This window comes from Oncorhynchus kisutch, linkage group LG11 (assembly GCF_002021735.2).
Source record: "Oncorhynchus kisutch isolate 150728-3 linkage group LG11, Okis_V2, whole genome shotgun sequence".
NCBI lineage: Eukaryota > Metazoa > Chordata > Actinopteri > Salmoniformes > Salmonidae > Oncorhynchus > Oncorhynchus kisutch.
Genome location: NC_034184.2, coordinates 27,343,988 through 27,357,771, shown reverse-complemented (window position 1 = coordinate 27,357,771; position 13,784 = coordinate 27,343,988). Strand labels below are relative to the sequence as shown.

Genomic DNA, 13,784 nt, shown 5'->3' with positions numbered 1-13,784 from the left:
TCTGTTGATGTCCATTTTGAAAGTGCTGAACGAATAGACCTACCTTGTTGCAAAAGGTTTGCTTGCACTTGCTTATACTTAGAGCTAAGTGTTAATGATATATGAATAAACATTATGAATTTACTGAACATCAATGTAATAATGTTTGTGAATGGTTCAAAACTCAAAACAAATTTTTCAGTTTGTTATTATTGAAGGAGAATGTGGTTCTTATCAACTTTTCACAAATCCACAAGGAGTCAGTAGTAACCACATATGTTTAAGCTAGTCATCAATATCAGCTGTGGTTTTTAAAAAGGCAGTAAATGAGGACTTAATGAACTGTTTCGCTGCCAGACAAGGCTCTACTGATAGCCAGGTGTAGCGATGGGAAGGATTCACTCCATGGTGCTCAAAGGATAGCTCTGCTGTTGGGACAGCTTTATGTAGGCCCTAATAGTTTGTGGGCACTGTTTGTCACTGTTATAGTGCAATCAATGTATTGTTTAGTGTTGTGGGAGGGTTTCCCCACCATGATTTACATGCTAATATTGCATCTGATTATGAATAAATAATCTGACACTTTTCTACTATTACGTGGGGGACTTTTATTTTTTAATTTCCGAAATTCTGTGAACCGGAAGTACTTTTTTTTTTGTGTTGCTGACGATACTTGTAGACTCGGTGTTTTTTCCATCAGAAAGGAAACAGACTATTTCTGCAAGGCAATGTTTTGAGCAAACACGTAGTATACGGCATAGTTCCCGTATATCGAGTTAAGGGAACATCTTTTGATAGTGGGTGAGGGGCAATCTTGGGTTCGGTACACGGGCATGGCAACAGTCGAGAATGATCCGAAGGCGAGCGAAGGCGGTGCCGCAGCATTCTCGAAGGTCCACAGTCCTATCTGGAGCGAATATCAACTTCGAAAGTATCCTTTCCAGACCAGACCGATACCCAGACTCTCACACACGGATCCTAGAGCGGAGATGCTCATAAACAACGAGGTAAAGTGACAGTGCATATGAATTATCATGACTTGTCAGTTTCCTGTTCGAGTCTGACAGCTAACTCGAACTGGAACCTAAGTTAGTGTTCAGTGAGACAAAACGGTTAGCTAGTCAAAACCTCCAATTTGTATCCTGTATGTTGTGGTAAGGTACCCAAATGTCCTCCCAACTGAATCAGCTGGGCAAGCTAGTCCAACTAACTAACGTTAACTAGCTAAGCATATTTTAGCGATCCTCGCCAAATGAGCCATGTTATACAAGTCCCTATTATGGGTTAACCTTATTGGCGCAGGGTGTCAGCCTTTCACGCTGGAGACCTGAGTTTGCTTCCCACGCCCTCCGTTAGCTACACTGGTGTCCGAAGTGGGATGGTACCGTGAGGTCATTGGAATGCATGGGTGGACGTGTGAAGGGGCTTAAAAGAAAGTCGAAGCATGGAAAATGTCCTTCCCGTTTGGAGGGGGCAGTGGAGCCAGCCTCACTATATGAGCCACGTTACAATTAATAGGGTTAATCCTATTGGCGCTATACCTTTCACGTCGGAGACCCGGGTTTGCTTCCTGTTCCCTCCCTTTGCTACAATATGTTGACAGTCACAGCGCTTTTCCCCCCTCTATTAACCCAGGTTTGTGCTGTATGGATTAAATATCATGCAAGAGAGACCCCACCTGGTCTGAGCAATAGTGGACAAGTCCAGTGTTCTTCAAACTTGGCCCTGGGGTCCTACACAGAATGTGCAGTTCCTGTACTGATTTATTAAGGCAGGGCTTGATGATCAGTTGATTAGGTGAAACGTGGATGGGTATGAATCAGTGTTTCCGTTATGAAAATGTGGCGCTGGACAGCGTGATTGGTAAGATTTGAATTGACTAGGTAAGGGCACTGCCATTTGAGAAATTTACCGGACGCATATGCGTTGGGTGCATAACCCATTAGGGCGTCTACCCATGGTGATCAGAATGACATAAATCACATTTAGATTATGGTAATGCATCTTAACAGAACATGCAACTCATGCAATGAAGCAGCAAATAACACATAATTTTCAAACATTTGTCAAAATGCAATTAGTGTGAAAACACCATTCTAAACAGCACACCTGATAGCGGTTCCATATGAGACAGAGATGAAACTTAGAAAGAGGGGGAATCTAAAGATGCAACAACTGGATAGGTTGCTAATATGACTAGGATTGTTCCCATGGCTTCTGGACAACAAAATAAAGTTTATATAGAAACCAAAAGAACAGGAGAGAAATTGCATATTATATAATTACTCCTGTCTGTACAGAAGTAATTAAACCATTCAAAATACTTTGCCAGAAATCATCACAGCCACAAAGAATTTGAGAATAATTAGCTTTTTTTTTGCTACGGATTGTTTAAAATCGCAAGCTCATAGACCAACACAGAGTTACACATGGGATAAAGAAAAGTACAGTCAATAATAGAATAGAAAAATCTATGTACAGTGTGTGCAAATGTAGTAAGATTAGGGAGGTAAGGCAATAAATAGGCCACAGTGGCGAAATAATTACAATTTAGCAATTTAACACTGGAGTGATAGATGTGCAAGTAGAGATACTGGGTTGCAAAGGAGCAAAAAAATAAATAACAATATGGGGTTGAGGTAGTTGGGTGGGCTATTTACAGATGGGCTGTGTACAGGTGCAATGATCGGTAAGCTGCTCTGACAGCTGATACTTAAAGTTAGTGAGGGAGATATGAGATCCAGCTTCAGAGATAAAAAAACAAAAAAATTGCAATTCATTCCAGTCATTGGCAGCAGAAAGGTGGCCAAAGGAGGAGTTGGCTTTGGGGATGACCAGTGAAATATACCTGCTGGAGCGCGTGCTATGGATGTTTGCTGCTATGGTGACCAGTGAGCTGAGATGATAATGAGGGGCTTTACCTAGCAAATACTTTTATAAATGACCTGGAGTCAGTGGGTTTGGCGACGAATATGAAGCGAGGGCCAGCCAACGAGAGCATACAGGTCGCAGTGGTGGGTAGTATATGGGAATTTGGTGACAAAACGGAAATCACTGTGATAGACTACATCCAATTTGCTGAGGGGTAGGGGTCCAGATTTTGCAGCTCTTTCAGAACATCAGCTATCTGGATTTGGGTGAAGGAGAAATGGGGAGGCTTGGGCAAGTTGCTGTGTGGGGTGCAGAGCTGTTGACCAGGGTAGGGGTAGCCAGGTGGAAAGCATGGCCAGCCGTAGAAAAATTTGATTATCGTAGATTTATCAGTGGTGACAGTGTTTCCTAGCGTCAGTGCAGTGGGCAGCTGGGAAGAGGTGCTCTTATTCTCCATGGACTTTAGTGTACCAGAACATTTTGGAGTTTGTGCTACAGGATGCAAATTTATGTTAGGAAAGCATAGGCTAGCTTTTTCAAACTGCCTGTCTATATTGGTTCCTACCTTACCTGAAAAGTTGCGGGGGCTATTCGATGCTAATGCAGTACGCCACAGGATGTTTTTGTGCTGGTCAAGGGCAGTCAAGTCTGGAGTGAATCAGGGGCTATATCTGTTCTTAGTAAAAAACAATTGAACGGGGCATGATTATTTAATATGGTGAGGAAAACACTTTTTTAAAGAATAACCAGACATCCTCTACTGATGGAATGAGGTCAATATCCTTCCAGGATACCCGGGCCAGGTCTATTAGAAAGGCCTGCTTGCTGAAGTGTTTTAGGGAGCGTTTGACAGTGATGAGGGGTGGTCGTTTGACCGCGGACCCATTACGGACGCAGGCAATGAGGCAGTGATCGCTGAAATCCTGGTTGAAGACAGCAGGGATGTATTTAGAGGGCATGTTGGTCAGGATGATATCTATGAGGGTGCCGTGTTTACGTATTTAGGGTTGTACCTGGTAGGTTCCTTGATAATTTGTATGGGATGGAGGGCATCTAGCTTAGATTGTAGGATGGCCGGGGTGTTAAGCATATCCCAGTTTAGGTCACCTAACAGTACAGTGGGGCAAAAAAGTCTTTAGCCACCAATTGTGTAAGTTCTCCCACTTAAAAAGATGAGGCCTGTAATTTTCATCATAGGTACACTTCAACTATGACAGACAATATTTTTACTTGTCCGAATGGATAACTTAAATCTGATCTACTTGTCTGACAATTAAAAAATAAATAATAATTATTGCCCTGTGCAGGCGGACAAGCATTTAATGTCGACCCCTGAACTGTGTACTGTACCAGCCCAACCTCACATTCAATTGCAGCCTGACTGTACTGAACTCTACTCCACTTTATTCTACTGTGAAGCACTGCCACAACACATATTTTACCACAAGCACTGCAGCAGAAGCAAACTTCTTCCTCTACTTTTTCCTCCATCTGATAAGTCGAGTTCCTCCAAGAAGCTGTGAAGCGCTGGGGAAGCTGTGAAGCGCCGGGGGAAGCTGTGAAGCGCCGGGGGAAGCTGTGAAGCGCCGGGGGAAGCTGTGAAGCGCCGGGGGAAGCTGTGAAGCGCCGGGGGAAGCTGTGAAGCGCCGGGGGAAGCTGTGAAGCCAGCTGTAGCCTATTGCATGATTGTTTGAGTAAGTTGCTAAAAAATTGGAAACAATGTTGTGTATGTTAACTATTGCCTCATAAATGATATTACTCTGTTATTAAATGTGTATACTGCTTTTCATTAAATCATGTATGGCTACAAATTGTGTGTATATACATTTTTTCATGTGATCATGTATGGCTACACAATTTGTATGTACATTCGTTCATATGATTAAATAAAGTCTGAAGGCTAAAAACAACCAATATCTAGTTTCTACAATGTATTTTCATTTTAAATAATATTTTCATTTGATCTATTTTTTACACTATCCATTAACACCAACCATTCGCTATAAAACCTTTCTTTATCAACAAAAAAGCTTAGCAGAATACAAAAAATTATGGGGCAAAAACATGTATGCCTAAAACATTTATTTTCAATTAACCAAAAAATACAACAAAAATAAGAGTAGGCTACATGACAATGCAGTGCCATGAAAACAAAAGTTCAGGAACACATTTTCCAAGAATGTGCTTAATGTTCTGGTTTAATAAGGATTTTTGAGTCATTGAAAGGGTTGAAGTGTTCAAGTAGGTTAGGTGCTCATTTTTCTCAGATGGATTTTGGATTATTCACAACTGCAACTTGAGATTGTATGCAGGGTCAAAGCCAATTTATGCTTGAGCTGAAAATGTGGTCAGAAGCGCTGTATGGATGATTTGATGCATCCGGGGGCATGCTGTACGCCCCACAAATCTTGTAACAATGCGGAGGGCTTCATATAGCGCTGCATTGAAATGATTGATTGACTGTAGGTGAGGCCTGTATAAATACAAACTCACTTCCTTGACAACAGCTCTGCGCTGCTCTGATAAGCGCAAGACGTATGAATGCTCTGACTTCTGCAGAGGCTGTATCCCCGTAAATGCTGCACAGCCAATGCAGAAGTCGGATTGACCATGCAGTGCCTTTTAAGACTCCAGCCGTTCAGTTGTGGTGTACCCCTGAACCAGTGACTTCAGATCCTTCTGTTGCTTGCGGTAGCGGGGTCTTTGCTGTGGTGGAGAAACGCCAGCAAGTTGCTGCTCCATTCTCATTTCACTTCTTTGCTGCTGTCATTGCAATGCCTTGATGAACTTCCAAATGGTGGGGGTGGGTAGCACCTAGATTTGCCAAAAATGTTCCATGCCAGTCCTCCACTCCGTTGTTGGTCTTCGCCAAGTCTTGCAGGACAGCATCTTAGCAGTTCCATAATTCTGAAAAAAAAAATAACGATAAAGCAGATTAGCAACCATGTTATTGGCCTTGGGCATGCTGTCATCAATAATAAGAATAATAGTCATTTGTGTTAAACGAGATATACGGTACCTATGGGAAATATTGGCTTTCTTCCATTGCGTCCATCCTTCTCCCAACCCATGTTACCTGAAAGTGCAGTACCAGTCAAAAGTTTGGACACACCTACTCATTTGAGTTTCTTTATTTTGACTATTTTCTGAATTGTAGAATGTGTTATTTCAAAACTATGAAATAACACATGGAATCGTGAGGATAATTTCAGAGTTACCAACCTCAGAAATTGCAGCCCAAATAAATGCTTCACAGAGTTCAAGTAACAGACACATCTCAACATCAACTGTTCATAGGAAACTGTGTGAAATCAGGCCTTCATGGTTGAATTGCTGCAAAGAACCACTTCTAAAGGACATCAATAATAAGAAGTGACTTGCGTGGGCCAAGAAACACGAGCTGGTCTCATTTGGTCTGATGAGTCCAAATTTGAGATTTTTGGTTCCAACCGCCATGTCTTGTGAGACGTAGAGTAGGTGAACGGATGATCTCCAAATGTGGTTCCCACCGTGAAGCATGGAAGGGGGGGTGTGGAGGTGCTTTGCTGCTGACACTGTCGGTGACATATTTAGATTAAGGCACACTTAACCAGCATGGCTACCACAGTATTCTGCAGCAATACGCCATCCAATCTGGTTTGTGCTTAGTCCCACTATCATTTGTTTTTCAACAGGACAATGACCCAACACACATCCAGGCTGTGTAAGGGCTATTTGACCTAGAAGGAGAGTGATGGACTGGTGCAGCAGATGACCTGGCCTCCACAGTCACCTGACCTCAACCCAATTGAGATGGTTTGGGATGAGTTAGACTGCCGAGTGAAGGAAAAGCAGCCAAAAAGTGCTCAGCATGTGTGTGAACTCCTTAAAGAACATTCCAGGTGTAGCTGGTTGAGAGGATGCCACGAGTGTGCAAAGCTGTCAAGGCAAAGGGTGGCTGTTTTTGAAGAATATAAAATATATATTGATTTGTTTATCACTTTTGGTTACTACATGATTCCATATGTGTTATTTCATAGTTTTGATGTCTACAAATACATTTAAAAAACCATCAATGAGTCTGTGTTTCCAAACTTTTGACTGGTACTGTATGTCAGGAGCTCCTCCAGATGATGTTCCTGGCACTGAAAGAACCGTGTATCCAGCGTAACTTGGAGATAACCCCATCATTGAGTGTTATACAAACCTCGGCATTTCGAAAGCATAATGTTCGGTGCACTTCCAGAAGGACTTATTTGTGGTCTGTCGTTTCCATCTGTAGGTGTAGCCTTCATGCCTTTGGGGCTCCCGAGTGGCGCAGCGGTCTAAGACACTGCAGTCCCTGGTTCGAATTCAGGCTGCATCGAATCTGTCTGTGATTGGGAGTCCCATAAGGCGGTGTACAATTGGCCCAGCGTCGTCCGGGTTTGGCTGGGATAGGCCGTCAATGTAAATATTTGTAATAAAAAAATATATACATTTAATAAAAATGTGAAATTCCCCTGGTTATGAAAGTGGTGATGTCCCAGTTGCTTGTTCTGACCTCTAAGAATAATGAATGCAGAGGGTAGCAGTGCAGGGTCTTTTTAAGCAGAATATTATTATTATTATTATTATCATTATCATTGGCATATGAACGACTTGCAATTAGATTGCTGGACAATCAAAGCCATCCATCCAACCCATTTATACAGATCTACCAATTCAAAGAGGATAGTTTCAAAGGTAATGTATTGGGCCTATTTATTATTCAATGGCTGCATACATTTGCATTCATTCTCTAAAGTCTAGCCTACTGTACTGTTTGTCTGCCTGTCTTGGTGAGAATCTCAAGTTTAAAAAATCCTAAAATAGGCTCCTTCAGGTTGTGCCTATTATTATTCACCTGAGTGTCCTCGCCAACCAGGGTACAAGATTCCAATGTTGAAGTCTTGTGACTCTCTCTGGCATACTCTTTTTCTTGAAAATTGGAACAATGGTAGAGATGGACAAATACTGATTTCAAAACAAAATGGACTACGTTCTCATTCATATTATCAGGACATGAGGTGAGTATCAAAATAGTTTTAAAAGATGTCCTTGCCTTAAAGTTGCACCTCGGGTAGGTCTTCAGTATAGCCAATAGCAGGGATGGGGAACTCCGGTACTCGGGCTGGAGTGGTGTCAGATTTTTTTCCCCCGTCATCCGTAATCAACACAGCTGATTTAAACTAATTGCATTCTAAACTGAAGATCATGGTTAGTTGATTATTGGTGTCAGATGTGTTCGCTGGGGCAAAAGTGTGACACCAGTCAGGCCCCAGAGGACTGGAGGTGCCCATCCATGGCCTATAGAGTCAACTCTATATGGTATTCCTTGGTCGTTATACAGCATTTTTTTTTATTAGAATCATGCTGACATGAGCAGTGTGAGGCCAGTTGCCTCTGTGATCCAAATATAGCTTTTTGAGAGGGAAGTGGGAAAGTACGAAAAGGATGGTGGTCCCACTTATGACCTGTGGTGAACTCGGATGGGGGAGGAGGAGGAATTGAGTCTTGACCAGAAATGGAGCAATGATGGCTGGGAGGTGAATGAGTTGTTTTAGGTCGGATCTGATAGCTTGTAAAGCACAATGTCCAAACTTCAAATGCCATGATGGCATATCACAACAATATTGGAAAAAGCAACTGTTTTCGTCAGCTGTATGATTCAGATTTGGGCTATTGTGTCAGGGCACAGATCTGGGGAAGGGTACCACATTTTCTTTGCAGCATTGAAGGTCCCCAAGAACACGGTGGCCTCCTTCCATTTAAGAATGATGAAGTTTGGAACCACCAAGACACTTCATAGAGCTGGCACAACTGAGCAATCGGGGAGAAGGGCCTTGGTCAGGGAGGTGACCAAGAATCCGATGGTCACTCTGACAGAGCTCCAGATTTCCTCTGTGGAGATGGGAGAACCTACCAGAAGGACAACCATCTCTATAGCACTCCACCAATCAGACGTTTATGGTAGAGTGGCCAGACGGAAGCCACTCCTCAGTAAAAGGCACATGACAGCCTGCTTGGAGTTTGGCAAAAGGCACCTAAAGGACTCTCAGACCATGAGAAACAAGATGATCTGTTCTGATGAAAGCAAGATTGTGTGGCAGGGACTGGGAGACTAGTCAGGATCGAGGCAAAGATAAACGGAGCAAAGTACAGAGAGATCCTTGATGAAAACCTGCTCTAGAGCGCTCAGGACCTCAGACTGGGGCGAAGGTTCACCTTCCAACAGGACAACGACCCTAAGCACACAGCCAAGACAACGCAGGACTGGCTTTGAGACAAGTCTCTGAATGTCTTCGAGTGGCCCAGCCAGAGCCTGGACTTAAACCCGATCAAACATCTCTGGAGACACCTGAAAATAGCTGTGCAGCGATGCTCCCCATCCACCCTGACAGAGTTTGAGAGGATGTGAGAAATTCCCCAAATACAGGTGTGCCAAGCTTGTAGCGTCATACCCAAGAAGACTTGAGCCTGTAATCGCTGCCAAAGGTGCTTCAACAACGTACTGAGTAAAGGGTCTGAATACTTTATATAAATGTCATGTCAGTTATTTTATTTATTTATACATTTGCAAACAATTTTAAACCTGTTTTTGATTTAGCATTATGGGGTATTGTGTGTAGATAAAAAAATAAAAAACATTTAAAACAACAACCTGTAACTTAACAAAATTTGTAAAAAGTTGATGTCTGAATACTTTCCAAATGCACTGTAGGTCTATTACTATTAGTAATGCATGTATGTGTCCACAAATTATGCAAAAAGGTTTCATGCATTTTATTGAATTAAAGGCAATTTTCGCTTGCTTCAGTCCTATATTATAAGTAATGGGTAGATCAGAGTACATGCAGTCTTTGCATGTATGCTGTTTTTGTTAATGTGATGAAAAGCTTAATTCCATTCATTTCTGTTATTCTAATCTTATCTAACATGTCCTACTTTTTTTGTTTCCAGGAACCATTGGTTTTAACAGACACCAATCTAGTGTATCCGGCTCTGAAGTGGGACGTCGAGTACCTGCAGGAGAACATTGGGAGCGGGGACTTCTCTGTGTACATAGCGGAAAACCACAAATTCCTCTACTATGACGAGAAGAAAATGGCCAACTTTGAGAACTTTTTACCCAAGTCTAGACGGATAGACATGAAATTCTCTGATTTTGTGGAGAAAATGGAGAAAACACAGGAAGAGGGAGGAGACGAGAGGTAATGTTTTTGTCTAAATGGGTAGGTATATGTCCTGCTGCATTTGAGCTAGGTCCTTAGGGACAGTTGATTTTCTACATTTTCTCAATGCTGAATAAAAAATTACACTCTATCCAGTCTAGGTGTTTACATTGCTGGTGTGCTGGTAAGTGCTCAGCAGTGGAAAGTAAAGTGTGTATCCAGTGAAATCTAATGCAGGAACTGAAATGGATAGCTCTGTTGAATGACTTAAGCGTTTTACGTCGGCACCTTGGGAACACTTTGTACCACTCTCATCTGACTGAGTTACTTGGCCTGGGACACACGTACTCACTCATATCACTTACTGCACTGAGCCCCTTCCTTAGAACTAATGATTGCTGCTTGTGTCCAAATATCTGTAGATTTATTCAGTCAAATTAAGTTTTCTGTCAAATTTAAGTTTGCACAAAACCACCACAACAGTACAAAGATTCCTTGTAACATTTGTTGCATGGCAATACTGTTTTTTGATTCTGATTTAAATCATTCTTTGTGGTTTGGAAAGGAATGCTTTCTCCTGAGCCGAGAGGAAGGTTTATATTGGCAAAACAAGCTTTCATTTCCTGATGTACGTAATCTTCCTGAGTACACTTGACTCCTGATGCAAACTCCTATGGAAGTGATTTTCAGTTCAACTGTCCCTATTCAATTACATTCCTCTTCATTTCCCATTTCATTTTTTTTTTCCCAAAAAAATTGTGTTACAGCCTGAATTAAAATGGATTCAATCAATATTTTGTCACTGGCCTACATGCACTAGCCCATAATGTCAAAGTGGAATTATGTTTTTTTATTTTTTTAACTAATTAATTAAATGTAAAGTTTGCATGTCTTATTCAACCCCTTTCGTTATGGCAAGCCTAAATAACTTCAGGAATTAAAATTTGCTTAACAAGTTGCATGGACTTTGTGCGCAATAATAGTGTTTAACACTCTCGTTGTCCTCGGGGTCAGAGTGACCCAGGCCCTGTGTTTGGAGGGCTCCCCCTCTGTGCTGGGGGTCAGCATGGCCCAGCCAGCTACTAGTGAGGCATATGTTATTGTGTGTACTGTGTGTGTAGAGAGTCTGTGTGTGGCGAGGTTGTGTGCGGCTCCCCCTCTGTGCTCGGAGTGACCCAGCCAGCCACTAGGGAGGTGTATGCTATTGTGTGTGCTACTGTGTGTGGTGGGGGTGACCAAGCCAGGGCAACACACGTCCAGACATGCCCCGCTGTGTGTGCAAGAGGTCAGCCCAGTAGTGCACGGCTACTTATGCACGGTGGCACAATGGGCGAACACGCGCCTCGTTGATTCACATGGTCTCTCGTGTAAGCTGGCCGTAGAGAGGATACTAATATTGTCAGCGGCACACAGTCATCGTTTCCCCTGTGCCGTGTGCTCTTCCCCGCTGCTCAGTGGACCCAGGCCGCCATGGTCGTGTGTTTCACCGCTGCGCAGGTTCTAGAACAGATCTTCAGCATTGACCAAGAAGACTACTCCGATTCCGAGGAGGAGGAAGACTGGGAGGAATACACAACCCCGAGTGCGAGGCCGACCAGGCGTCTTCGCGCTCTTCGGAGGAAGACCCGGAGGAAGCGCCCGAGGATGAACACGAGGAAGAGATCGCCTCGGCTCGAGCCCAAAGGGAGACGTTGCTGTCGAAAAACGGCAAAATCAAATGGTGGCCTGTGGCCGCCACAGGGCCCGTGTGATCTGCCACGCTGGCCCGGACAAGACTCCGGGCCCTACGGCCTATGCCGTGACTCACGCCCGTGATATGGCGTCCACCTTCCACCAGTTCGTCACACCAGCGATAGAAAGGATAATTCTGGAAATGACAAATCTGCACATGGACGCCACCGACCTGCGCGCCTACGTAGGGCTGCTGATCCTAGCGGGTGTCTACAGGTCCCGAGGCAAGGCCGCGGCCAGCCTGTGGGACGCGGAGAGTGGCAGGACCGTGTTCCGAGCCACCATGCCGCTCAGGACTTTCACAAGTACTCGATGCTGCTGCGATTCGATGATCGCCAGTCGAGACCCTCAAGACTCGCCACGGACAAACTCGCAGCCATACGAGAGGTCTGAGACCATTGGGAGGCGCGGCTGCCGGCCCTCTACACCCCAGGGCCTGACGTGACAGTGGACGAGCAACACACAGAGGTTGTGTGTGTGTGTGTACGTATGTATATATGTGTATAGAGGTAGTAGATGTGTGTGTAACATAAACGCCGTTGGCCCCAATGAGCCAGTAATGAGGCTAATCTCTTCTCCCCTTGCTAAAGGCTGCTGTCCTTTCCGTCAGTTAATTCCCAGCAAGCCGGTGAAATACGGCATCAAGTCGTGGGTGGCCTGCGACGCCAAGTCCAGCTACACTTGGAAGCTGCAAGTGTAAATCGGCAAGGCGGCCAGCGGAGGCCCCGAGAAGAACCAAGGGATGCGCGCGTTGTCCTCGATCTGACAAGCGGACGCAATGTCACCTGTGACAGTTTCTTCACCTCCTACGAACTGGGATAGCGGCTCTTCGAGAGTAACCTCACCATGGTGGGCACGGTGAGAAAGAACAAGGCCGAGCTCCCGCCGGCCCTGCTCGAGTCAAAGGGCAAACAGGTCCTGTCATCCAGGTTTGCCTTCACACCCACCGCCACTCTAGTGTCCTACCTGGCAAAGAAAAATAAGAATGTGCTACTTCTGACCACGCTGCACACAGAGGCCCAAGTCAGCGATCGCCGCGACAGGAACTGGCCGTCATCCTAGACTACAACTGCAACAAGGGCGGCGTGGACAACCTAGACAAGGTGGTCGGCACGTACAGCTGCAGACGGATGACTGCCCGCTGGCCCCTGGTCGTCTTCCACAACATCCTCGACGTGTCCTCCTACAACGCCTTTGTCATATGGCGAGAGATCAAGCCTGACTGGATGCCTCGGAAGCGGAACAAGAGGATGGTGTTTCTGGAGCAGCTGGGAAAGGTGTAGGCAAGACCCTAAGTAAATAGGTAAACTGGGATATGACTAAAGAGTTAATCAGGGTTAATTTTTCCACAAATAGATGGGTATTTACCTTTCCATGGTAGCAAGATCTTATCTATTTTTGCTAACTTTCTATAACAATGTACTGTAGTGAGATCATTTATTTTGGGGATATGTATACCCAGTATATCCACATCACTGTCAGACCATTTTATTGGTAAACTACAGAGTCATGTGAAAGTTGTATTTTTTTTTTGTGATCCAATATGTAATCTAGTACATTTGATCATAATTTGGTTGTAATCCAGAGAGGTTAGAAAAATTATCTAGATCCTCTGAGGGATCCAAGTTGTGGATTTAAAAGAAACCATGAATCATCAGCATACAATGACACCGTTGTTTTTAAACTAATGATTTCTAATTCCTTGATATTATTGTTGGATCTGATTTTAACAGCTAACATTTCGATGGCCATATTAAATTGATATGCCCATAGTGGACAACCTTGTTTTAGCGCTCTTGACAGTTTAAACGTTTCTGAGAAGTAGCCATTATTTACTATTTTACACCTAGGGTTACAATACATGATTTTAACCCATTTTATGAGATTCTGCTAAATTTAAATGTTCCAGGCATTTATATATAAACTTCAGTAATACTTTATCAAAAGCCTTTTCAAAGTCAGCTATGAATAGCTGACAATGGTGTTCTATTGTTTCCAGTACTTATATTATCTCCTTTGTATCGTCCATGT

General features: G+C 43.7%; 1 protein-coding gene across 3 annotated transcripts in view; it reads left to right on the top strand.

Moving 5' to 3' along the window:
• The first annotated feature begins 596 nt into the window (after positions 1–596).
• Positions 597–13,784, top strand: part of LOC109899802 (hypoxia-inducible factor 1-alpha inhibitor-like) — a 30,883-nt gene continuing 17,695 nt past the window's right edge. Inside the window, exons 1-3 of one of the 3 annotated variants that reach the window (XM_020495352.2) lie at positions 873–986; positions 4,350–4,544; positions 9,811–10,061. In XM_020495352.2, the coding sequence (XP_020350941.1) occupies positions 9,955–10,061 (107 nt within the window). In that variant the 5' untranslated portion in view covers positions 873–986; positions 4,350–4,544; positions 9,811–9,954. Of the gene's footprint in view, positions 987–4,349; positions 4,545–9,810; positions 10,062–13,784 lie in introns of all 3 variants that reach the window. The other 2 variants (XM_020495350.2, XM_020495351.2) reach the window with 2 other exon arrangements.